This window comes from Callorhinchus milii, unplaced genomic scaffold (genome assembly GCF_018977255.1).
Source record: "Callorhinchus milii isolate IMCB2004 unplaced genomic scaffold, IMCB_Cmil_1.0 Scaffold8, whole genome shotgun sequence".
Taxonomy (NCBI): Eukaryota; Metazoa; Chordata; class Chondrichthyes; order Chimaeriformes; family Callorhinchidae; genus Callorhinchus; species Callorhinchus milii.
Window position 1 is genome coordinate 24,176,484 of NW_024704749.1, and position 26,750 is coordinate 24,203,233.

The 26,750-nt window shown below is 41.3% G+C and overlaps 1 protein-coding gene across 3 annotated transcripts in view; it reads left to right on the forward strand.

The window, feature by feature from the left end:
- The window catches only part of LOC103188887 (DENN domain-containing protein 1A), a 197,697-nt gene that overhangs the window by 43,308 nt on the left and 127,639 nt on the right, over positions 1 to 26,750 (forward strand). For all 3 annotated transcript variants that reach the window (XM_007909051.2, XM_042337821.1, XM_042337822.1), the window contains exon 3: positions 5,133 to 5,176. In XM_007909051.2, the coding sequence (XP_007907242.2) occupies positions 5,133 to 5,176 (44 nt within the window). The remainder of the gene's footprint in view (positions 1 to 5,132; positions 5,177 to 26,750) is intronic.

Below are 26,750 nucleotides of genomic sequence, written 5' to 3' on the forward strand. Positions count from 1 at the left end.
AAAGGGTAGCATAAAACCTAAAGTGTACACATTATAGAATGATGCATTGTTTTCCAATAATCACCATTTCCAAATAAAGGTACAGAAGACTTCAAAATGTTCCCAGACTATTTAAAACTCGATGAAATACAGCTGAATCAGTGTAATACATAAAGTACAGTACTTGTAAAAAAAACACAGACACACACATGGAATGCTGCCAAGCAGAGAATTTTAAGACAGTTTGCTAAGCCACAGGGTGCCAGGTTCTTACATGTTCCATGCTGCCGCTGCTTGTGAGAAGTGATCTGTTGCTCCTAAGGAATTGCCCACAAAGCTGATTATGCACCACTTCAATAAAGGATCTTTTTCAGCAGCCTTGGCTCCGGGTTTTAGAGGTTTGTTATTCAAGTTGTGCAATCTGTTTAAATATATTTTTTATAAATAAAAAAAGCGTATATTTTTAAGTTCAACTCGTAGCGTTTTTTTCCAGTCTCGTGTCAACCAGTAAAAGTGAAGTTGGCATCGTTCTGAGTGTTCAGACAACCATTAAAACGGTGATGTCTGACTTTGTGCACAGTTTTTAATTTTAACCTGCTGGCTTTCATTTAATAGTTCTGTGCATGTTGAAAGAAAGCGGAGCGTGGCACTTCTCATACTCGTGAAAATGTTTGTCTGTGGAATAAGTTCTGTTGCTCTTAGTATGTGGACTGATTGTAATGAGCAATACAACTTAGGCAACACGATGGTGATGACGATAATACTAATACTTGTATTTCATTTACTGCCTTACCACATCATAGAGGGCTTCACAGCATTTTCTGTGACCTGTAGTGACTGTGTTTTGTAGGCAAATGAGGCAGTCAGTTGTGCACAGCAATGTCCCACACACAGGCATGAAGTGAATAAACCGATATGTCAGCCAGGGCACCAGGAAAAATTCCCAACATTCTTCAGTGAACCATTCAACAACCAACTCCAGTAGATTGGTTACCCACACACCCATCTGTTATACCAGCTCCAATTCTGCACTGTAACCTCCCGGTAGCATGGCTTTGCTTTTGGAAACAGTGCTTTGTTTTTTCTCTGTTGGATCAGTGCATTTGGGTATTTTATTGTTTTCTCCCCCTATTTTGTAATTTTAAAAAAGAATCATTGATATTTTAGCTGCTGAAATCTGTTTACATGTGTAAGTACTTTTCTTCTGTGTTCCTTTGTTTATTCATTTGAGGTGGCAGCAGAGGTTGGGAGTAGGTAGAACAATACCGTTCTCTTCTAGGGACTTTTCCACTTCATTATTGGGTATGGGATCCTGATGATGAAATCACCTTTATGCGCTCTTTACCGTCTGGTTGTGTACTTCATTTGTGCTCTTGAGTCCCAGCTGAGTATCAGTGCATTGATAAAGGCAGCGTTCATTAGGAGCAGACCTGAAAGTGGAATGACTGAAGAAATTAAACATATTCCTTTTCCTCAATTATTTAGAAATAAATTGTCCAAGAATTATGCAGCAAAAAGTGCACAGTGTTCTTTGTACAGTCACAATACAGCTTTGTCCATTGCACTGGAACCACATAATGCCGTTTTTGCCCACAGTCAATTGATTTTAGTGTATATTCTGTGAAGTGCATTGAGACGTCTCGAAGACATGATGAGACGCTATATCAAATGAAAGGATCATTATTATTATTATTATGTACATGCTTCCCTGACTTGAGACCCCCCCCCGTTACTCTGCATTTGACCAAAGGATGAGCTTGGTTTGTGCCCTTGGTGGGAATCTCCACCTAGTGGCTTAACATAGAAAGCGAAGCAGTTAAAATCAAATGGCTGGATTGCTGTTACTTCTGTTGTTTCCAATTATTTTTGCTTAGATATTTAAGGATATAGTGACTTGAATGAGTTGTGTTTGTGTTTCATATACGTGTATATATTCAGTTACATATTATTTTAGAACTTTGTTTTATTACAAAGCTTTCCAAGGTGTTGAGCCCAGCCAGTACCTGTTGATTTGTATTGTAAAATCATTCAACTTTAGATTTGGCGATTTTTCCTGTAGAAATTCGTGCAACATAAAACTGCAAAGTCTGGGCAGGGCTGTTGAGCATTTTCCTTAAAGAGTTAATTATTAGCATTTTACAATCGGCTAATGTTGAAGGCTAATGTTGTACAGTCCATGAATGCAAACCTAATGTAATATTAAGAAATCAGGAAGAGTTTGTATTTTATATCAAAACATTTTGAGAGTGCCTCACACAGTCAAAGTAGGCATGGTAAAGCTGCTATAAAAATACAAGTTATTTTGTTCCTACGATTAAAGGTAGTGACTTATTTTGTAGGCAAATGCGGCAGCCATTTCTTCCAGCAAGGTCCCACAAACAGGAATGAAGTGAATGACCAATTAATCTGGAGCACTGCTGGCCAAGGTACTGGGAGAAATGAACAGTGTCATTTGATCTTTAATTTCTAACCAAACTTAATTGCTGATAAGATTATTACATGATTTGGTTTTATTATGTTTTTTAAAAAAAGGTGTGAATTATTTCGTAATGAAGTTGTATTGGGTGAAGTTAATACGGACAATCTGAAGGCCACTCTCATCAGTAATGTCTATTCTTTTGGATTTTATTAATTATTTATATGAATTTTTGACAGCAAGGAAAAGACTTGGGTAGACTACAGTAAGTAAATTATTAAAAGAATTGCCTTAGTTACTGGAACCTGTCCAGTGTTAAGTGGTAACTAAATATGTATATACAGTATTCATCACAGCAAATTACTGTACACAGTGAAAATGACCACCTCAATTTGGACCAAGTTTTAGTAATGGATGTATAGCCTGCCTGACTGGTGATCCAGGTGGGGAGCACGACTCGGGGGAGAGAGTAATACTGCTTCAAGGCTGCAGAAACCTCCCGGACAGAGTACTTTTATGCTAAACTAACTGATGTGAATCCATGAAAGTGCAAACTAGCAGACGGGTATTCTAAGGTCCAGATTCGGGAAATGCTACCACTCAAAATGTTTGCATTTAAATTCATTTTTGGCTTAGAGGTGACGTGAACTACAACCAAAGGAAGGCTAATGAACAGAGGGAAAAGTTGCGGGGAAGGGGAGTGTGGAGATTTGAAAAGTATTGGGAAAAAGAATCATGAAAGAAAGGGGACTAGACCATAATCACACAGTTATCACAAATATTTTAAACAATTTCAGTAATTTGAAAACTGGTACTGATAGTTTGCTGTACAGGCCAATTCTAGATCAGTGAGTGAAAAGTAATTTATGAGGCATGGAACTACTGGATCTAAACAGTGGAGTTCATTGGACCCTACATTCTAATGAACCTATTGCAGCTTTTTATATCTGGGAGTGGGAGTGGGCTTAGAATTTTCTGTAATCGAATGATGGACTGGTGTATCGGACGTCAAAACTAGCCATAGTTCTTGGCAGTATTCACACTTAGCCCTGTGCATGTTTTCAGGGGAGTGTCGTATTTAACAAGCACTTTTAGGATGCATTTTCAAGCCAATTATAACATTACCCGGCTAATAAACCAAAGATGAAATTTATATTAATCTTTGAATGTGGCAGCAATAGTATTTTCTTTTATTGCAGAACAGGTTCAGAGTGATTTGCTCACGTACATGTGAATGAGGCCTGTACCTGCCATGTTCACTTGATCACATTAGTCAATGATCACAACTATCAATTATAATTTGACATGGATTGATTCTGCTCTGCAAGTTGTCACAGATCTACCATTACGCCTACAAACCCATTCTGATTAAATGGGGGAAAAAAAGTGTGTGCAGTACTGCTGACTTCTTACAAGTCTTCAAAAGATGCTTCTTTATAGTGTTTCATTGCCATTGCGAGTTTCGATGTGTGCACGGCGTAATGCCTAAAGGGTTAAACATGCCTGCTCATCAAAATCAATAACTTCCTTTGCACAGGAAATCAAATCGTTATGTGGATCAGTTCCATCTGAATCGACTTGCTCCTCTATATTTCACCAAGCAGCTGCAGGACTCCAGGGAAACTAGAGCATGAATTAAGCACGAGTTACGTACAGATACAAGCACCAATACTAGTACGTTGTGCTGTGTGGAAGCGGGTATTATAACTGCAGAATGTACTGTGTCGTGGGCTCCGAAGGGAGCCTTTACAAACCGATGTTACTTTGTGATTTAATTGGGGAAATAAAATGCAGATTAAATTCAAATAAGTACCTGTTTTTTTTCTCTCTTCAGGAAGATGAGGGGATTTCATTTGGTTTTGTTAGGAGGTGAATCCGTGTGCAGTTTTCACAGTGTAAAGCTGTGCTGCCTGGATCTGCATTTAATTCTAATTCAATCTCAATTAGTTGCATCCATGTAATTGGGGCTAATGGCAGCACACCACAATCCCCTGCCAATATACTGCATTTCATAATCTAATGACAGCAGAGATCTGACAAAACAAGCCGAAGCGTATGTTTTGAGAAATATTTGCTGTCACTTGTACTGTTCTGTATGTGCAACGTCCCTTTTTTCTCCTCCTTAAATCTTTGATACTGTTGTCATGCTTGCCGACAAAGGTTCAGCACTGTTCTAATTAGCCTCAAGGAACTGTTTGGAGTCTGGGATTTTTTTTGGAAGAATTCCACGCATTAAATTGACCCTTCTGCATGTCCCCCTATTATTCATAAGTTGATCTCTGGTAACACTGTGCATGCTCTGCTGGATGCTGGTAGCAGAACATCAGTAGCTGGCAGAGATGTAGCCTAAATTTGGGACATTTATCTTATTATGCTCTGCAGTCAGCCAAACTAGGTAGCTAATAAAATCACAATCAAAGCAGGCGCTCTGGAATTTGAAAGACCTTCTGATATCCTGGCAACACATCTAGATGGCAATTTGCAGCTAGTAGGAGGTTAGGGTAGAAAACTGCCTTGAAGCTAAAGGGTGCACCAAATCTTCTTTTTTTTCTAACTGGAGGAGGGTAAAGGGGAAAGCCTTGAACAGTTCTCAGTGGCCCTAATCAACATAACAGCCTCAGCTGCCCCTTGGATCCCCTGCCAGGTCCCTATCATCTTCTGATCAAATATTAATGTGTGATACTCTGCTTGCTCGCTAATCCAAAGCCAATTAATATTATCTGTCAATTATTTACAGATCCTGAGGTGCGGAGGCAATTCCCCGAGGACTACAACGACCAGGTTTGGAATGCGTAATTAACTTTTTTTTAACATGGCAAAATTTATTTCCGAGTCACTCAAGATATCACTGCTGTTCGGTTTAATGAAGGAGACAAATGAATTTTTGGGGGAAGAGATGGGGGTGATAATTAAGAGCCACTGATGAAGATGATGATGATGGTGACAGTGACAATTTGGGAAGATCTTCAGGAGGAGACAAAATGTAGTTAACCAGCGTGATAATCTTTCCAAGCCAATTCTGTGAAATAAAGCATACACCAGCAGAAATGAACAACAGAGAAAGATGATATTATATATGTGTGTATTTATTTTTATATATATATATCTGTGTCTGACTATTGTCTGGCTAAAACTATTCAAATGACCCATTAGATATTGAAGTAAAAGTACATCAGTAACCTGATGAGAATCGTTCCAGTGAGATACTTATGTAGACCTAATATTATGAAGACTTAATATGACTTAATATGTGTTTATGTAAATCAGTTGCTTTCATACGTTTTGTTCAACCAGTTCTCTGGATGCAAATTGTTCGGAAAAGACCCTCTGTTTAATTTGCAGGTTATCATTTTGTGTTAGCTGCCAGTGTCATTGAAATCTAAAAGAAAACTTAAGATTTGTATTTATTTTCCTCTTTCTCCTGGAGGACTCCCCACATCAGTGAGAGTGGGAAGCTCTCGTTATTATGGTGACCGCTATGAGGTGCATGAAAGTGGCTTGGTTAACCTTGCTCTCTGACCACTTTTACCTTTTTGGGGAGAAACTAAGCTCTGCTTAGCACCACCCTCTGATAAAGTGGGGGAGTAGTGGAGCTCACTGTGGAGGCCAATCGTAATGTACATTAAATGTTTCACATTTTTCAAAATACGTTATTTGTAAGTATAAATACACATTCAGAAGTTGCTATTCACCCCAATTTCCCCAATTTGTTTCCCCTCCCCAAGGAGCTAAATCATGATGGCGTAGGTTGTGCAGTTTCTGAAAGCTATGTTTTACCTCAATCAAGTGTCCATTTCCTACTGTGCGAGCTTAGTTACAGTTGGCAATTGATTTGCTCATGGAGCAATGCGCACAGTATTGGTAAGGGTCACTGTGGATTGCGGTTCACAGATGGATACCCAATTTTTCCCATATGTAGACCATTCATAATTATGACTTTTATTGGGGTGAGATAACATGTGAAGAGTTTCCTCAGAGAAGGAAAGAGTGGGGTAAGTCTCTTCCCTCTCAATAGACAATTGTCGAGCTCCGTGGGCAAAGACCTGAGGGGAGGTTGCCTACCAGAGTTGACCAGAGGCATATCGTGACATAGCTAAAAGGATGGAAGAACGTTTAAAAATAGGAGGATTTAGATTCACAGACCGAGATGTCTTGACAGAAGACTCGTAGCCACTCTCTCACCCCTCCCACCCCCACCCATGGAAAATTGACACAGGTGAATAATTCATACTCTATTATTCATTCTGTACAAGTGGGAATTATGAACTGGGATGGAGGAGGAGTAGGAGGAAGGTGGCGAGAGGCACATTAAGCAGGAGCCAAGTGGATTATCCATCTTCCCCATTTGGGTAGATAATCAGCCGGCATATTTGAGGTATCGAGTAATTGTTACTGTGAACCAGGTTACAAGGCCCCTTGACTAGCAGTAATAAAAAATGCATCAATATCAGTAATGGGAGAAAAACAACCATAAGTAACTTAATACACAAACATTTATATGGATAATATGGCTGCACAGTTACAGAGTTGCAGTTTGAAAAATAACTCAAATAATCATTCTTGCATTTGACACCAGGAGGATGACCCGTAGCGTTTCACAAGTGGAGTGACTATTGTTTTAGGCATATTGTATTTATATTATTTGATAGTTTTTTTTTATTTACCACTAAAACTTCACAGTAGATATAAAAAATACATTGGAGAGATTTCAGGGTAGGGACATTGAATTCAGATGATTATCAAGTTTTCTTGGACTTTGTGTTCTGACGCCCTTGTAGTGAGTACTGTCCTGTAGGCAACGGCATGCATATGTAACACTGTTAGCAAAACTCTATAAAGGAATGAAAAATGCATTGGTATTTTCATCACCCTTTTGTTTACACAAAGGAATTATGTTTTACATATTTATGAATTAATTGCTCTACATACACCTTAGCAAAGATGTGCTGCACCTTTGCCTTGTTCTCCTTTGTATTAATGTTTGTTGTAACTTTGCATCTAATTGGAAAATAGTTGTCCCTCCTGTCAGTAAGAGAGTGCTTTACTGGTTTGCCTGATGGAAGTAAGCTATACATTGACACGTTGCGATGTAGTTGCCAAAAGGAAAGCGATAAATATGTTTAAGTCTTGTTTGAAAAGCTGGCTCTCAGCATACCTTTACTTTTACTTGCAGTGTCTCACACCCTGCATTCACATAAATGTGTACGCTTCTTTGTGGGTAAAATAAATTCTAGATGCAGTGTTGTTAATGCATGGATCAGAGGCCTGTGTTGGTGCTGCTGCCGCCACGACTGAAGTTTGATTCCTGAAGGTCTTTATACCACTGCAGGGGACTCTGTCACAAATTATTGTGGCTCGGTGCTTTAGAAACATAGAAAAAGCATGTTAGATCGGCATCTGTGACTGACTAATGATGGCCAGGCTTTTGGCTTCCCTTGAGCCACAAAGCTATTGCTGCCTTTAGAGAGGAAAAAGAATAAGAAGAAAGGGGAGGGATGAAAGGGAGTCACAAATCTGTGGCCTCGGAGATGTATGACTGCTAGGCTGGTTGTCTGCGTGGTATGATAATCCATTTTGATCTCCTCAGTCTTAATTGTCTGCTAAAGACAAATGGGCAGTAAAAGTTCATCAGTTTCATCTTTGCTTCTCATTTATGGGCAGAATAAATGAGCCATCACTACAGAAGAAACCTTTCTTTTTGACACGGAAGTAATGCAGACCTGATGTGTTATTAAAAGTCTTTCTCCCTCATTATTTCAGGCTCTCGATGCTGATAGATCTCCGTGTTTCATGAAAAGTGTAATCTGAAATGCAAATAAGCTGTTTGATACAAAGAGATGATGTAACAAATGAGCTCTCCACGTTGTAGAAACGTTGCTTATAATTATTTGCAGAATGAAATCTTTGCCCTGATTTTTTTTACTATATAAGATTTATAAAATATTTATATAATATTTATAAGATAGTGTGAAAGTTAATATATCAGAAATGCTGGGTTTTGATTCTAGAGGTATAATAACTGTTTGGGGAAAATGGTTTGCTTTTTAACTTGTATTTAACAGTTACTGTGTTAGAGAAATAGAATCAAGCTGGTGGGTGGGAGCTATCATATTTATTGTGAAACTTTGATTTGTCTAGGAACATTTGAAGAGAAATAATGAGATTCAAGCGTTTCTTTTGGAGAAAGTCCCAAGCTAGGCAGTGAGAATCCTATGGTTGGGAAGGAAGAGTTGATATTTTAGTAAGCTGGGGGACATGAAGCACAATGTCTAATTACAGTGGTACATCAGTGAAAATGCTCTGTGGCATTCTTTCTCGCCTGCGATTGTATACCTCCTCATTGACTGTTGGAAACACTGAACGGCAGGATAATTGTTTGTCCCACAAAGGCTGTTTAAACGTATATGGGCTCATCCAGTGTGTTCAATAGAACAAAGTCCCAATGCAAGTCAGCTCTACAACTGAATCACTAAGCAAATAAAGGTTCAAAGGTTAACCTCACCAAAGTACTTACTAAAATACAGGATTTGTTCTAAAAACATAATTAGAGTTTCACCAATGGCACAGTGGGTAACTGTGGGTAAATGCACCATGCAGTGTTGTATGGAGATTTATAGAACCGCAGACTCCCAGGTTTGGTTGTTGGTATGTGCTGAGTTAGCTGAATCAGCTGGAGCCATTAAGAGTTGGCATCAGTATCTTCAGGTGAGGGAGAATCAACTAATATGAGTAACATAAAGCAAGGCAGATGGGGGTCCCAGATACAACAAAAATACATTTGTATAGTGTCTTTCACGTCAGGAGGACGTCCCACGGCTCTGGGCGTTCAGAGTTTCGGGCCCGAGCTAGGGGTTGGAGTCGGGGAGGGCGGGGGGGAAGCAGGGTGATCGAAAGCACGGTCGAAGAGGAGGGTCTTGAGATGGATCTTGAAGGAGGCAAAGGGAGGGGGCGAGGTGGAGGGACTGCTGGATGGAGTTCTAGAGGGTGGAGGCAGAGTGGCTGAAGGCCCGCCCGTCAATAGTGGGGCGAACGAGGCGGGGGACATGAAGCAGGCTGGAGCCCGCTGAGCGGAGGGAGCTAGCAGGATGGTAAGGGGGTTAGGAGGTCACAGGTGGGGGCGAGCAAGACCATGGAGGGCTTTGAAGGGGAGGACCAGGATCTTGAACCGTATCCTCTGTGTGACGGGAAGCCAGTGGAGTCGGCCGAGGATGGGAGTGATAGGGTCACGGAGCCTGGTGCGGAAGAGGACACGGGCTGCAGAGTTCTGGATGATCTGTAGCCTGTGGAGGGAGGAGTTGGGGAGGTCGACAAGCAAGGAGATCGCATATTCAAGCCTTGATGTAATGAAGGCATGGATGAGGGTTTCGCGGCCTGAGGCAGTGTCAGAGCCGGGTGACGTTGCGGAGGTGGGGGAAGGCAGAGTGGGTCATGGCACAGATGTGGGGTAGAAAGGATAGTTGAGGGTCAAACAAGACCCCAAGGTTCTGGACTGGCTTAGCAACGTGGAGTGTGCAGCCATGGATGGTGTCAGATGAGGCGCTGACGGAGCCAATCAAGAGTCTCGGTCTTGTTGACGTTCAACTGTAGAAAGTTCGCTCTCATCCAGGACTTGATGTCTGACAGACATTCTGTCAGGACAGCAGTGGATCCTGGAGTCAAGGATGGAGGCAGAAAGGTAGAGTTGGGTGTCATCCGCGTACATGTGGAAGTTGACCCCATGTCTGCGGATGATGTCACCAAGAGGGAGCATATAGATGTTGAAGAGGAGGGGTCCAAGGACACAGCCCCAAGGGACGCTGACGAGATGGTGCGGGGGCTAGATAGAAACTATTTGTGGAGATGACGTGGAGGCGGTGTGAGAGGTACGATCTGGACCAGTCAAGGACAGCGCTGTGACGGAGATAGAAGATTGTGAGCAGGTGGTAGTTGTATCTATTTGTTGGTAAGATCGAGGCTATGGTTTAAGTTGGGAATTCCTTGTGGCAGAGATGAAGGGATGTGTGGTGAGATACTGGGTGATGTTGGTTGCAGTTTCCTTGGTGGTGGTGCAGGTTATTACTGTGTCCACGCTGGTCTGAAGAGGAGAGGTAAAATGGAAGAGATTCTTTCGAACTTTATTACTCAGCAATTTTCCCCTCAGTCTTTGCAGCCTTCAATTTTTGATGCTAACTTTCTGTTTTTCTCAATTTTCTCCTACCTTTTTGAGCTTTCCTTTTATTAATTTCAACACACAATTTTTAGTAAATGTAACTGAACAGAAGCTAAAGTGTAACATGGTCTGGCTGATCAGTCGCTACTGTAACAGCAGCAGGTCTGATGATTACTGTTCACATTTTCGTTAGTTTTGGACAATAATAATAATAATAATCCTTGCATTTGATATAGCGCTTTTCACGTCGGGAGGGCGTCCCAAAGCGCTTCACAGAACACACTGTAAAGTGAATTGACTGTATATTTGTGGGTGAACGCGGCAGCCAATTGCGCACAGCAATGTCCCACAAACAGTCGTAGATTGAAAATGACCAATTTATTATTGTTTTTGGTTTTGGAGGATTATTATTAGGCTCTGTGTGGAGTAAGGAAACTTGCCAAGGTTTGGTCCTCTGCCTGGAATTGAACCCAGGTCTCTCACTTGCAAAGCGAGTGCTCTAACCACTGAGCTGCACATTTACCTTTGCCATTAGTGTCACTTTAGCAAAACCAGGAGTGCTTTACCACCGAAGCTCGCAGTGAGTGTTTAGCTATTACTACAGCACTGTCCTCTAAATGCTACGAATATTCACGATGGCATTGCCATACATTCGTGGCACATAGGCTGTGTGGTGATGTGGTTGCATTGATGCTCTGGAACCCAAACAAGAAAAAGCCAACAACAACTTGCATTTATATCACGCCATTCATGTGCAAAGTGTCTCGGAGCACTGGTCCACAGGTAAATAGAGCTGTGGCATAAGAGCGGCATCTGGATTGTCAGACATCTTTGGAGTCCTGTAGCTCAGTGGTTAGAGCACTCGCTTTGCAAGCGAGAGACCTGAGTTCATTTCCAGGCACAGGGCGAAACCTTGGGCAAGTTTCCTTACTCCACACAGAGCCTAATAATAATCCCTCCAAAAACCCAAAACAATAATAAATTGGTCATTTTCAATCTACGACTGTTTGTGGGACATTGCTGTGCGCAATTGGCTGCCGCGTTCGCCCACAAATATACAGTCAATTCACTTTACAGTATATTCTGTGAAGCGCTTTGGGACGTCCTCCCGACGTGAAAAGCGCTATATCAAATGCAAGGATTATTATTATTATTATTATTATCTTTGTTTAATACTAGCTAAGTTTATCTCAAGACGTAGGTACAACAGTGCAGCTTCCTCGTACATGCTTGAAGGCATCTGAGATGTGGCTTTACAATTCTTATATTTGATATAGCCTTTCACGTGGGGAGGATACCTCAAAGCACTTCACAGGATAACCTGTGCAGCATAAGTGACTGTGTATTTTGTAGGCAAATTCCTTTCACGTTATAGTAAACCAACAAAAGCTGTCACACGCGTATTGCCGACAAAGCCGTCTTCAATTTCTGGGGCCTCCAAAAACCTAGGGAGGCTCTGAGAAGAAGGCCGGACGCCTGAGCCACAGTGGTGTTCTGAAGCCAGAGCTCAGGATTTAGGTGGTATTAAAGCCATGGCTGACACCTGAGTCAGCCTTTGATCTATCCTGTGAAACTCCATGCAACAAAGGATTCCACTGGGTTGATTTCAAGTCACCACACTTGTGTTTTCACTCAACACCTACATAATTGGATTTAAAAAGTCTGAGGTCTGCAGTCGTGTAAACGCTTCAGGCCTTGGGTTTGTACCTGACTGGAGCTTTTTTTTTGAGCTACCTTGGGACCTGTATAAAATGTGGTGTACATGATTCACCCTGTGTATGAGAACAATTCCCAGTTATACTGGGTTTGTACTATGACACTTATAGTGAAAGACGTGAAGTACACACTGAGTGAGAAGCCAGTGGCTGAACTTGGTGTCCAGCTATTACTAGACACTGATGCTACCACCGCTCTTGGTGCCTGAAAGCCCAGAACGTTTCACATGGTCAGAAAGTTTGATTTTTTTTGATGTGTAAATGCAGTTGCTCAATACTCCGAAGTTCTACACACATGCTAAGCTAAGAAAAACGTCGGGATTTTTAAATGGGCAAATTCTGGGGTTCCTAGTGCGTCAGAAGGCAGTGTGGAACCGGTGTGAAGTCCTCGAATAGCACCTTTCACTTGATGGAGGACTGACGTTTGTGGTGATTCAGTAAATGAGATCTACTGTATCCAGACATCCATCAGTAAACAGGATGCTGTTTGTCAGGAGCCTCTGGAGGCAATGTTGCCCCCAATGGCAATGTAGTTATTGCTATTCAATACCCAAACTTGTATCGTGGCCACCAGCACCTTAACCTGCCTCTACTTGTACTTTGCTGTGACAGCCAACTCCGCTGATCAGATTACTGGCCTTGTAATTGCTCCCAGATATTCACTATCCTCAATTATATTCAATAAACGCCCGCGCCTATTGGCTTCCACACCACCAATTAATTTGGGATTCAAGCACCGCTTTACACATAGAAAACTAGTGCACCATTTTTACACTAAAAATCAAAGTTGCCATTAAATCGATCCGAAATGATCTAAAAACATTCTGAATTAAAAAGAAATGTGCCGGTGCTGTTCAGCCCTTTATTTCTATTTTATGACTCTTCAGAAATTTGTAAAACTCCTTCTAATAGAAACTCTATGAAAGAGGTGTGCTTTGAAAAGTTTGAAGTGTTACCCACAGAGATAAATGTAGCTTTTTTTTCCTTTTAAGGAACATAATACATTTCAGGATTTTACTTCTTTTAGTACTCTCCAACCACCAAATACTTAAAAGTTCAAAATGCTTCCAGTTTTTTTTATGTCTGCTCCTGATCTTTTCCTTTTGTAACTTCTCCATCAATTGAAAACGATTCTCTCCCCTGTTTTCAATTCTCACCGCATTTCATGCCACTTCTCAGGGAGCTTGAGCCCCCTAGCCAAGATGCTTGCAGTCTTTGCTGTTGTGAGTGCAGTATGGCATAGCACATCACACCAACACTGGTCCTTATTTTATTTTAAATCTCAGACCTCAAAATCGGCAGCTCTCCTTTTCTCTCTCCTTCAGTAAGTTAACCTGGTGCTGGCAGGGTGTTTTTTCCCCTGCAAATTTTAGTTGCTAAAATCTGTTTCTCAGAAAGCTCGTCTCCTATGTGATTTAAAAATATCTTTTAAACTAATTGCACAAAGCAGCAAGAAAAGAGACTTGACTGACCTTAAGCTCCTTGAGTATGGGTCCTTTTTACACCATGGCAGCCTTTCCACTTAATTGTGTGGGTACATGACCCACACAAACGGAGGGTCTGAATAAAGCCCATGATCCCCAGCCGGCTGAAGATGTTTGGGTTTGCAAGAAAATCTTAATTAATTCATGGTAACCAGAAAGTTTCATAAAACATGTCCAGCCTGCTAGGGCTTTGACTTGTAGGACTGAGGACATGTCTACACCTCTGTCCTTTTGTTTTGCCAGATGTGCTGGTCAGATCTGGATATCAGTAAACCAAACTGGTTTCACCTGGCCAATCGTCGGTTAGGCCTTCAGCCTTTCTGCCCCCACCCTCTAGAATTCCATTGCGGAATCTCTCTGACTTGCTCCCTTCTCTTGCCTCCTTCACAACCTGTCTCAAGACCTTCCTTTTTGACTGTTCAGTCAACCTCCCACCTCCACATCCCTTATCCTGCACTCCTTTTGACACCAACCCCCAGCTCGAGTGCAAATCCTTCAATGTCCAGGCCTTGGGACATCCTCACAACGTGAAAGATAGTATATAAATGTAATTTGTTGTTGTTGATTTAACAGGCGCACTTCCCAGGCCACAAAGTTTACTTAGCGACCTTACTTGCAGTCCTGTGGAGTCCTGTAGCTCAGTGGTTAGAGCACTCGCTTTGCAAGTGAGAGACCTGAGTTCAATTCCAGGCAGGGCGAAACCTTGGGCAAGTTTCCTTACTCCACACGCCTAATAATAATCCCTCCAAAAAAACAAAACAATAATAAATTGGTCATTTTCAATCTACGACTGTTTGTGGGACATTGCTGTGCGCAATTGGCTGCCGCGTTCGCCCACAAATATACAGTCAATTCACTTTACAGTGTGTTCTGTGAAGCGCTTTGGGACGTCCTCCTGACGTGAAAAGCGCTATATCAAATGCAAGGATTATTATTATTACTTATGACTCACACCATCTTTGGCTGACGTGATCTGGTTCCAAACTCATGCTTCAATCTTGGAGTGGCTACCCCTCCAATCCCTAATGTTAATTCCATTATTTGAGTTTTATTTAAAAAACTGGCAAGAGTTTCTGCAACACAAAAACTCTCAAGAGTGTGTGTCTGTTACAAAAAACGACATTTCCTGTTCATTTAATTGTAAAATAAATCCTTGTCATTTGCAACGTGCTAGTGTGGCTGATCAGTGGTGTAATGAAGAATCTCAAGTGATGTTGCGGGCAGCAGGAGCCACTTCAGCAGCTGTCAGGACAGCCTTATTAACTTAAATCTTCTGCTTGGTCCATTCGAATCTTTAGACCCATCATGCTAACACTTAAGTTGCATTCATTCCTAGCACAAAATGTAGACATCAGGCCAGATTCATTAAAATCTCCCTGGTGCAAGCTATATACCCCACACTTCCAGTAATTGTAATAATCGTGCATGACAGTGTTATTGAATAATGAACTGGGAAATATCACCAGTGTCGGGCACTATAAACTGCATTTCTGTTTGAAATTTAAACACTGAACTTTTCAAAGACTATAAAACAAAATTCTGTTCAGAGGCTTAACGCTGATCTTGTCAAACCACAGTGTGTTTGTGCTGATGATTGACTGGTACAAATACCAAGTTAGTACTCTGCTTTCACTGCAGGTACAGCTTAGTGGACCTGTATTGTGATTCTCTTTCAACTTGCCTTCATACTGTGTGTGGACCTAGCGCTCCTGTTCCTAATCAGGTGGGGCTCAGTGGATTCCAGCCTGACAAAGCGATTTTTTTCCCATTTAAAACATTCAGTTGATAAATTGACTTCAGATTTTATTTGGAGATTTCTAACTACATTCAAAAGCCCTGATTTTTCATTTGGGAAATAATAAAATGTATTCATCTGGAGGGGGGGAGGTGGAGTCAAACACCAGCACAAATAATCCATCTGCTTTTGCAGCACTAGTGCCATTTCAGTAATGGGGTATTCCCTCTTTTTGTGGCCATTTTATCACCTTTTTTAAACAAAAAATCTGATTAATTGAAGGCTGGATAGATATTTGTTAGGTCAGGGTATTAAGGGATACAGGGCAAGGGTAATTGAACTTAAGGTACAGATCAGCCATGATCTTTTAGAATGTGGAACAGGCTTGAGGAGCTGAATGGCCTACACCTGTTTCTATGTACTGTCTATCTATTTAATCAAAGCCATCAGCATGGCAGATCCACAATTTTTCAGACCTGCAGAGACCTGAAGGCTGCTGGTGAGTCAACCTAGTGAGGAACGCAAAGGTGTCATAGCCAAACCTAAAGTGAGAGGGTGCCTTCGGTTGGTAAATAAAGTCCATGTTTGGTGATGCAGGGTGGTGGTCGGAAGCATTATTGCCTTTGCATTCTGATGGATGAAGGCTGTCTTATCTTTAGCTGCAACTTGTTTGCGAGATTGCAGTTGATCCGGTGATTTAACAGGTGCAGAAGCGTTGATGTTCACTTGACCTGGCGGTGCTCCTAGTGCATTTTATTTTAAAGAACTTATTTTTAGACAGTGCTTTGACCCACGTTTCACGTAGTTGTAGACCACACATGGGTGGTTCCTTAGAGCACAGAAATTTGTAGCTGGGCCGCATATAGCCCGGAGCTGGGCCGCAAAGCAACAAAATCTGTGAAACACCAGTCAGTCAGTTTCCTCTGATGTGATAGAAAAGATTTTCATCGGTCCCACATCGCTCTGACCTGTTTCCACTCCCTCAGGTTGCTTAAATCGTCAAGGAGATCTGCTTAATGGCACAGGTTTAATGTTATCTTTGACGTCATACAGTCTTACCCCTTGGTTTAATGAAGAGAACGGCTCAGTCAAATAAATAGGCCTGGGTTTTACATGACTCTAATCTGCAGTGTGTGTACATTGTGATATAAACTGTTACTAGCTCCTATCCTTCACAACTGCCCGGGACTGAAAAGGCTTAAAAAGTGAAGCTGAATGAATGTTTGATGTTTGTTGCAAGCCTCTTCTTACAGACCATTTCAGAGCCTGTTTGCACTATGCAACTCCCTAGACTGAATAGCATAAGCAGCCTCGATAAATGAAACCATTGTCAGCTGGTAAACAATGCATAGTATTTCCTGTTTAATAACCCTCTCACAGACATTCATGTTCCTTCCACTTTAATTTGTGCAGAGCGTTGAGAAGCCGGCTTCTATCAGTGCAGAAAGATTTCACAAAACTGCTTTTAACAGGCTCTAATTCAAGCATCTTATTTCTCTGACATAGCCTGTGGTTTTAATAGCTACTGTGCAAATGCAAGTTTGTCTGAATGAAAGGATATGGCAGCTGGAATCTCAGTAGCTGTGTCTATCTTGTACATTGAGAGGCCTTGATTCAAGTTTATCTAAACAAGCACTACTAATCCCAACTATCTAGGGGAATCCACTGTCAAAACAAGCAGCAGGGCCCTAAGGCAAACAGAACAGGCAAGAAATGAAGGCTGGGACTTAGAATACTCCAGCGAGTTTGTATTTGAGGCTAGCTGGAGAAAGATTGAGTAAGAGAGGGAAGAATTAGCATAATGCCTTTTCATTGGGAAATTTGGGAACGTTGACAACGGCCCAGCACATAGATCTGCGGTTATAATACAGTGAGTCTATACGAAAATCATTGAATGACCCAGCCATATTGACTGAGAAAATAAAAGCACTAAGTACCAGTCAAGAGAAAAGGAGGACAGACTGCACCATTGTTTGACATCTGCTCTACTTCTCGCTAGTTTTGTTCCCTTGAATTCTATGTGGACTTTGGAGAAACCTAAGAAGGCTGAACATGAATCCTGTAATCTTCAGCTGAATATTTATGCATTGGGACTGGCCGTTAAGCTACCCTTTTGGTATAGCCTACTTCTTTCATTGTCGTGCACTCGAATGAAGCAAGGATTTCAAAAGCTAAATAAATGTTTGTCTGTGAACATTTAAACAGATTTACATAAATAGATTTACATAAATTGTTTGCAGTTTGTCAAATTACTCCCCCCCCCCCCCCCCCCCCCCCCCAAATACACAGATACACACCCCACCAGCACTCCAGACTTGGAAATATTCAAGGCAGACATGCCTGGCAGAAGCTGATGCCTTCATGCACAAATATTGATTGAATCGAATCCTTGCAGTGTCAGCTTTGAAGAGAACTGATAGCTGGATAAAAGAGTTTTCAAAGACTGTGTAAAGGGGCTGTCAGGAGAAGGTCATCACTAGTCAACGTGTGTAGGCACATTGGCATTTCAACAAACATTATGAATCAAAGCAACATTTTTTATACAATGTTAAGTATTTTTTCATATAAAAATATAGCTCTTGGACTTCTGGTGACTGAACATCCAATGCAGCAAGTGAAGAGGGAGCTGTGTGTCCAGCTACCAATTCCTGTCCTAAACTAAATTCCCCATAGTGCCAAGGAGGGAGCAGATTCATGCTATAGGGTATTGCTGCCTAATCTAACCCACTACCAACCTATCCGCTCCCTCCGCTCAGCGGGCTCTGTCCTGCTTCACGTACCCCGCCTTGCCCGCCCCACCATTAGCGGGAGGGGGGGGCGGGCCTTCAGTCTCTCTGCCTCCACTCTCTGGAACTCCATCTCACAGTCACTCTGACTCGGCCCCTCTCTTGCCTCCTTCAAGATCCATCTTAAGACCCTCTTCGATTGGGCCTTCGGTCACCCCTACCCTCCCTGCCCGCCACCCCACGTGATCCCAACCACCAGCTTGCTCCCTGACAGTCCAGCGCCTTGGAACATCCTCCTAATGTGAAAGGTGCTATACAAATGTAATTTGTTGTTGTTGCCTATACCAGCCTAGAAAGCAAGTTGAGACCTGAAATCCTCTTGCAAGTTGTTAAAAAAAACAGTATTCAAATTTCTGGGTTCCCCATTTCCCTTGTGTTCGTGAACCCAGGAGCCAGATCTATGATGTATAATGTACACCTATAATGTACACCTATTCTGATCTGGGAGATAGATACCTCCACATAATAATAATACTTGCATTTGATATAGTGCTTTTCACATCTTCTAGACGTCTCAAAGCGCTTCACAGAATATACTGTACAGTGTACTGACTGTACATTTTATCGGCGAAATGCAGCAGCCAATTGCGCACAGCAGTGTCCCACAAACAGTAGTGGATTGAGTGACCAAATTATTATTGTTTTTTTTTCTTGAGGGATTATTATCAGGCGTGTGGAGTAAGGAAACTTGCCCAAGGTTTCGTCCTGCCGCGAATCGAACTCAGGTCTCTCGCTTGCGAGGCGAGTGCTCTAACCACTGAGCTACAGGATTTCACATACGAATTCTCTAACACCAAGCAAAACGGTGAACTTCAGCAGCTCACCCCAATACTGTCATTAGCAAGCACAAGGTTACGCTGCTGAATGGTGCAGGGATGACTACTGGGTGACAATCCAGCTTTGTCTAGAGGAACTGCTGTAAGGAATCTGGAAACATGCCAGCCCCACCCTAGATACCAACTTCTGCAATTCCAGGCCTCTCTGCCGACCTGAATATGAAGAGGAAACAACAACTTGCTTTATACAGCAAGTTATACAGTGTCTTGGAGCATTTAACAGTTGGACACTGAGCTGTTAAGGTGACTGCAGGCACAGTTGAAGCGGAAAGTCTTCAGGTGTGGTTTGAAGTCGGGCAAGATGGAAGGATTGAGATGGGGCCTAGTGCCATCGTTGGGGCATTTCCAGCGCTTTATTACGTTCTCCTGATGTGAAAGGGGCTATACAAATTAATTTTGTTGTTGTTATTGTTGCAGTGGCTGAAAGTACTCCAAAAGAGTGCTATATGAATGCAAGTTGTTGTTGAAAACATGGCCGCCCTTCATATCTCCTTCACTCTGGCCAAGTGAAACGATTATTAGCAATTTACTCCTGAACGTGTTTAAAAAACCTGTTCTGGGTACTGTAGGCGGATGACACCCAAATCTACTTCGCCTTCAGCTGTGACTCCCAGTCCCACTGATGTCCTGTCAGCTTGTCTGGATGAGTGCAAATTTCCTGCAGCTAAATGTTGGCAAAGCGGAAGCCATACTCTTTGGCTCCCGTCAATGTCTTCTCTCCTGTGGGGCTGAACTCCTCAACCTCCCCTGTTCTCCCTCAGACTCTCCGAACATGTGCGCAACTTGGGCGTCAGGTTCGATCCCCAGCTTTCCTTTCTACCACACATCCGTTCCCTGACCAGGAATGCGTTTATCCATCTTCGCCACATTGCCCACCTCCGTCTGTACCTCACAACTAACGTAGCCGAAACCCTCGTCCAGACCTTCGTCACTTCCCAACTGGACTATTCCAATGCCCTCCTCGCTGGTCTCCCCAGCTTCACTAAACACAAAATACAACCGATTCAAAACTCCACTGACTATGATGGAATGAGGACAAAACTGTTGTTGTTGTCTCACATTCACGAACAAAGTAAACTGATCTGCAATTGTTACTGTGGTCAGATAGCTAGGTGGAAGGAATTAGAAGCTTCTTAATTGGTACAATGTGAACAATCTCCCAGCTGCTGCATGGCTGGAATCAGTTTTCTTTCCAAATTGTACAGAATGTGCTTCAAATTTATAAGTGGTTTTGTGAGAAAAGGCTACATTTGGATGGTATAAAAGTGTTCACTGCAGAAATGTTTACGGTATAATAACGCTTAATGATCTCAGAATCCTGTTCCGAGAAAGTAAGACTTTCATGTTTGCTCAGCATAGGCAAAGAAGAGGGCAGATTGAAGACTGTGGCTTGCCAAGCATCCTTTGCCGTTTAAGGCGTCATTAAATAGAAGTTAGAAATGGTATCCTGCCACAGTTTGAGTCACCACTGTGAAGCCAGCATCCCACGGGGAGCTTTAAAGTGCAGAGAATTCAGCAATGGCCCATTAAGCCACTGTTCCTGTTTGTTCTAAAGGCAGAGGGACTTGGGGGACTCCAGCCCCTCCCCCAGTATAATGGCCAAGTTGAGTTGAAGGGAAAGCTGTGGTCGCGTGTGCAAATCCTGCCCATTTCAGGTGCAATTACACTTAAAGGCAAATCTCAACCTCCTGAGGTAGCTGAGATTTTTAAAGCTAGTTTCAATAAAATCGTCTCTTCATTGGTCAACTTGCATATAGTTTTTACAGATTTACATTTAACGTTTCATGCTTTGAGAAGTCTCAACAACATGATAAGGCGCTGTATCAAATGCAAGGATTATTATTTTATTATATAAATGGAAGGATTATTATTATTCTATACTATCAGTTTGTGCCTTGGTACAGACAGGGGTGACTATGACCCACAAATGGATCGTGTAGCAGAGTCCATAATGCTATTTAGAAGAGAATTAGATATGTGGATACAGACACCACATATACATGGATACAGACACCACAGATACATGGATACAGATACCACAGATACAGAAAGAGCAGAAAAAGGCTCAGGCTCATCAAGCGGGATTGGGATTTGAGCAGAAATCTCCTGTGGGGGACCTCGCACGAGTACAGAGAAGCTAGGGTGAATGGCTTCCTCCTGTGCTGTAAATGTTTTAATCATTCCATGACCATTTGTAGAGGCATCCGAGTCAGACACATATTTCTTCTTAACTCATTATCTTTCATGTACCATGGATACTTAAACCACACAATTAGGAAATCACATGGGCATCTGACCCCTTAAGAGACTGATTAATCCATAACGTGAGTGAAAACCCATTTCTTCCCCTCGTGACCCTTTTCTTTTGCTACGTGGGATCAGCTACTTTTTACCGTTTCCTTTGTAATCTCTTTACTGGAAATGAGTTTAATTAAGAATTTGTAATTGTTTTCAATAAGAATCTGATTGGGATTTCTTTTTAGTTCCTTGTAGAGGTCTGTAACAGGGCTGCCTATTGGTGTATATCCAGACCAAGAACAGTACAATGATATTCAACAGCTTCTGCAAGGACTCGAAAGCTTGATGTATCGGGACTATGTCCACTTTACTGCTACGTATGTCTGTGAAGCAGCCTTTGTAAGGAGCATTTCCTTTGACTAAATTGCTCTGAAAATTCACTGGGTAGTTTTCAGCAGTTTGCATTGGAGTACAGAGAGGCACACTTCAATAATAAACCTATACATACTTGATAACATCATCCAGTCGTACAAAAATAATACCAAAGCTATTTTAAAAGCTGTCTATGCTTACTCTATTGCCCCTCTTATCTCCTTTCTATTCTCAATATGTCCTTTGAACTACTTTTACTATTTTCACATCTTCCACTATTTTTCCAGTTTTCCAGTCAATGCAAATCAGGAAGCTCCAATGGCAGGTCTCCATCATAGATTGAAGGAGTGCAATCTTTGTTGTGATAATCCTTTATCATGGGGTTTTATTTGATTAGCAGTAACAAGCTACCCTAGGGTCTGTCCTCCTCCTTGTCCCCTGAGTCCTCTGCTCCACCCTCAGCGGCCGTGCCTTCAGCCCCTAGGCTCTGGAATTCTCTTTCTCATGCCCTTCGCCTCGTCCCCTCTCTTCGTATTTTCAAGTCTCTGCTGAAGACCTTTCTTTTCGACCGCGCCTTTGGTCACCTTCCCCCCCTCCCCCTGGCTCGGCCCCGGGATCCGTTACTGTGAAGCGCTCTGAGACGCCGTCCGGTGTGGAGGGCGCTATATAAATCCACGTTGTTGTAGAATTATTTAAGCAGCTCTGACAGTGCCCAGAAAGGTTTACTTAAAAGGTCATTGCAAAAGGAAAATGTTACATAAATTGTTTGCAGGTGTCTGTCCACTTGCTTTCTTATCATAGTTAGATTCCTTGTGGAATAATTTCTCAAAATCATTTTGTCAACACTTAGCACCAGGCTGAAGGGTATCTGTGGGAGTGCATGATTCAATTTTTTTAAATTGCTAATGTTTAAAGGTTAATCGGCTGGTTCTTTGGATGCTTTGGGAATGATGTGGAGATGAGGGAGTCTGAAAAGTCAATGAGGGCAGAGGAGTTTGTGCAGTCCAGGGCTTCAAAGTGTGGTTGTTGTGGAGTATATGTCGGGGCAGGTATTGGGCTTGTACAAAACACTGATATTCGTGCGCAGGGAATGTGGCAGATAATGTCAACCTTGCAGGTCAGAGATACCTGGAAGGACACGCTTATGTTTTCTATGGGCGGGGGAGGCGCCTCAGGGCTAATTTATGACTGTTACCAAAAGCAGAACATGAACGATTGGACTGAAAATTACCTGCAACCATTAATCAGTGAAAATAGATTGAATGCATTTCTTCAATGAAATGATCCTTGGCAAAAGCAGCAAAGTAATTGGTGGATAATCATACCCATTATGAACTAGAAATTGTACGATGCAATTACACATTCATAACATCATACAAATCTGCATCACTTGTAGTTTCTTTGTTTACTTTTTAGAAGGTACTTTTTTAAAAACGTCCTCAGCTATATAAAAAAAATTGGTCACTCAATCCATGACTGTTTGTTGGGACACTGCTGTGCGCAATTTGCTGCTGCATTTCACCCACAAATTATACAGTCAATTCACTTTACTGTATATTCTGTGAAGAGCTTTGAGACATCACGAAGATGTGATAAGGCGCTATATCAAACACAAGGATTAATATTATATTATAATTTCACATAAATCCACTCACAAACTTGGAACCACAGTGTGGCTTTAGACTTGTATTTCTCCAGCTGCACTGTTGGCATTGCCTTATGGCAAACATTGTAAGGTGTGCTTGTTGCATGCTGTTACAACCAATGCCCATGGTTTTATACCACTGGAAGCGATGTGACCTAATTTATACTTAACTGCTCCCAATCGATTTCACCCAGGGCTGAGGAGAGCTCTGCATCAGCACAGAACGGTTATTTTTAATGATAAAGAGCCTGGAGCATAACAACAAATATTGCCTCAAAAGTTACCGATAGCTCAGACAGTTTATCCAGTGAATCGTTGTCATGTATAGGCTTGGGAGGTCACAAGTTTAACCCATAGTCCATTCTCAGTTAGGGGTGGCAGTAGGGTTGCTATAAAGTTAAGGGAGGGCAACATTAGCCAGGGTAGCTGCTGCAGATTGCTATTGAGTGACTATTGTCCACAACAAGCACCAGTCTTACACCACAATATGGTTTAATAGACAGCAGGAAGGAAGCAACATTTGTTACCATTAGGTTGGTAGTTTATGCTGTCAAATGTATTTTATAACGTGAAGTGATGGGATATCATCTTTACCAGACCTCTCTCTGAATGAGCCTCCACCAGCCCATTGCGTTAGGCATCAGAGACAAACCAGAGTTTTGTTTGAACTGTGTCAAGAAGCTGAATTACCATGCAGATCTGAAGCTGAAGTATTCTGCATTAATTTCTGGATCTCTCTTAATAACTCATGGTGCTTGCACTGTTAGGCTCAGTAACACCTTCAAGCCACTTCCCCTTGTGTTGTCATTGGTACCTGCTGTTTAAACAATATTATTTAAAACAGAGAGACATACACACATAAATAAATAGGTTTTATTTTCTAATTAGTGATGCTTCTTAACCCATCGATTTCTAAATAGAGTACCACTACTGATGGTGCAAAGTAATGTTTGGAATTTTTGGGGTTAACTCTTAGTTTGTTTTTATTATAGATGAAGACATTACAGTTTGCACATGCACCATTTGTAGAGGGTTCAATTGCTGTGTATCATGCCATACATAATGTGTAATTGAGTTTGAAATAATTCAATAATTGAGTGACTGTCACCATTAATGTACCCTTTGAAAAATCTGTTAAGAATTATGATTAACATTGTTTTTTCACTCATTTCTGTAACCTGGAATTTAAAGGAAAAAGTAAAGGTAGAAATGAGCAAAATAGCGTTTTGAAATTAGACAAATAAGTAAGTTATGAAGATAATAATAATAATAATCCTTGCATTTGATATAGCGCTTTTCACGTCGGGAGGACGTCCCAAAGCGCTTCACAGAACGCACTGTAGATAACATTAAGAAACACATTTGTCTTTCTCTGAAACACTTTGCCTATGCACCATTTCAGCAGACAGTGTATGTGTAAAAGTAGAGAGATCCAGAAGTAGTGTATAGCACCTGCTAGAAAGGAGTGAGTTGCTTTTTAAGCCATTTTAGCCGAAAAGATCGTTCAAAATCCTCACTGCCCTCTTCTCTGGGAATATCTAATTCTCTTTGATCCCTACTTTCTGATAATGGATGCAAAACCTTTTTTTCAGGAAAAATTCATGACCAATTGAATATTTTAGGCAGATATCACACAAAGTCAGCATCTTTTAAGTATTTTTTTCTTTAAAAAACTTTTGCAGTTCAAGCTAAGTGAATCAATGAGCTGTAGTCATCAATATGTGTGCGGTCGGAATTATTGATTGGTGAGGATTTTAGACTGTGCATGTGAAGCTTGTAATGTCAGCAGTAGTTTGATAATGAAAAGAGTAGAACCTGGGGGAATGGAGACAGGTGGTACATGTCCTAAAGCCAGCAGTGACATGGCTGCTTTGAATCTCACTAGAGACTTGGATCATGCCCTGCTCTTTTGCAAATGTGACTCTAGTACTTACCAGCTTCCTGCTCCAAATAACAAGCCAGAGCCCGCATTGGAAAAAACGGAATGGTTGCTGGAATGAAAAACAATTGCAGGAGCCATACGTTGGGAGTGTGGTTTACTTTCTGCTGAATTATAAATTTCTTGAACAAAATACAAGCTTAGAATCTTTAAAAATGTATAGGATACAGTATGTTCAATGTAGATATTACTTGTGTTTATCATATTCTTTTAATGATTTATTACTGTAATTTCCTTTGCAATTTCCAGCTTAAATAATGCTGGTTTTAAATATGCAATGCCTTGTTACAGTATACTGCGGATACACTGATAAATGCTCTGTCTATTTATTTGGCTGTATGCATTAAAATTCACCAGGGTTTTGTTGGCTTATACTTTTTTTTGTAATAAAAAATAGTTGACATGAAATTAAAGTCTTGGTTTTTAACTGATGCTTCCCTACACTGGTGCTCAAGGTAAGCAATAGAAGAAGCCAGTGCCTATACATGTTGTGCTGACTTTAGTTATAAAATTAAATTAAACCCATTAAATTAATACATTTACTTAAAAAAAACACACACATAATATAATTTAGTTTTTTAATGGGTAAAGCTCTGGCATAATTAGGCTCCCTCTGTTTTACTGTAGACAACTGCAGCACCTTATTGTCACTGAAACATTTAATGTTTGCTTCATTCCTTGTATGGTCAAATGACAAATGAGGTTAGCAAGTTACTGTACCTACTGTCAACAGTGGCAGACTCTCCAAATGTATTGATACATTAGGTTGATTTTCATTTGGAGCAAAATTGATTAAGAAGCAGCAAGTGGAAAGGAGCATATGTTTGAAGCTATCAGTCTAAAGTACAGCAAATTGGGCAGAATTGATGTTAATACTCCAGTGTTAGAAATCCCAGCTATTAAAGCTACCCAGTGCATTAAATAAATAGTCTCAATCTTTTATTGGTGTATGGAAATTTGTTTATGCCTAATACATTGAAGGTTTCATTGTTTTATGTGCTTAAAGTTTGGAAGGAGAAGGTTAATGCTCTGTCTGAGTACTATAAACCAAGTAATTCCAGTGCATTCAGCAAAGGGAGACTGGTGCAGAGGGGATGCCTTTTTTACTGTTTGCCATCAGCTTATATTGCACTGTATTAGAATTGATCTCAGGCTGAATTATTTCTCATGAGGCAGAATTACTATTTGCCAGGACCGATTCAGACAGTTTATATTGACGTCTGCTGAATTTGCCAGGTCTGTGTTCAAGGCTGCAATCCATAGGGTAAAGTGTGGAGTGGATCACACAGTGCTTTATTTCCTCGTCACTTATACACAGCTGCAGGTACAGCTGTATCATGTCTCGGGATGCAGAACAGGCAGGGAAAGAGATTTATCTACAAAAAAAGCAAAACTCTGGAAATCTGAAATCAAAGCAGAAAATGTTGCGGAAACTGTGTCCTGGTGCAGGGTATTA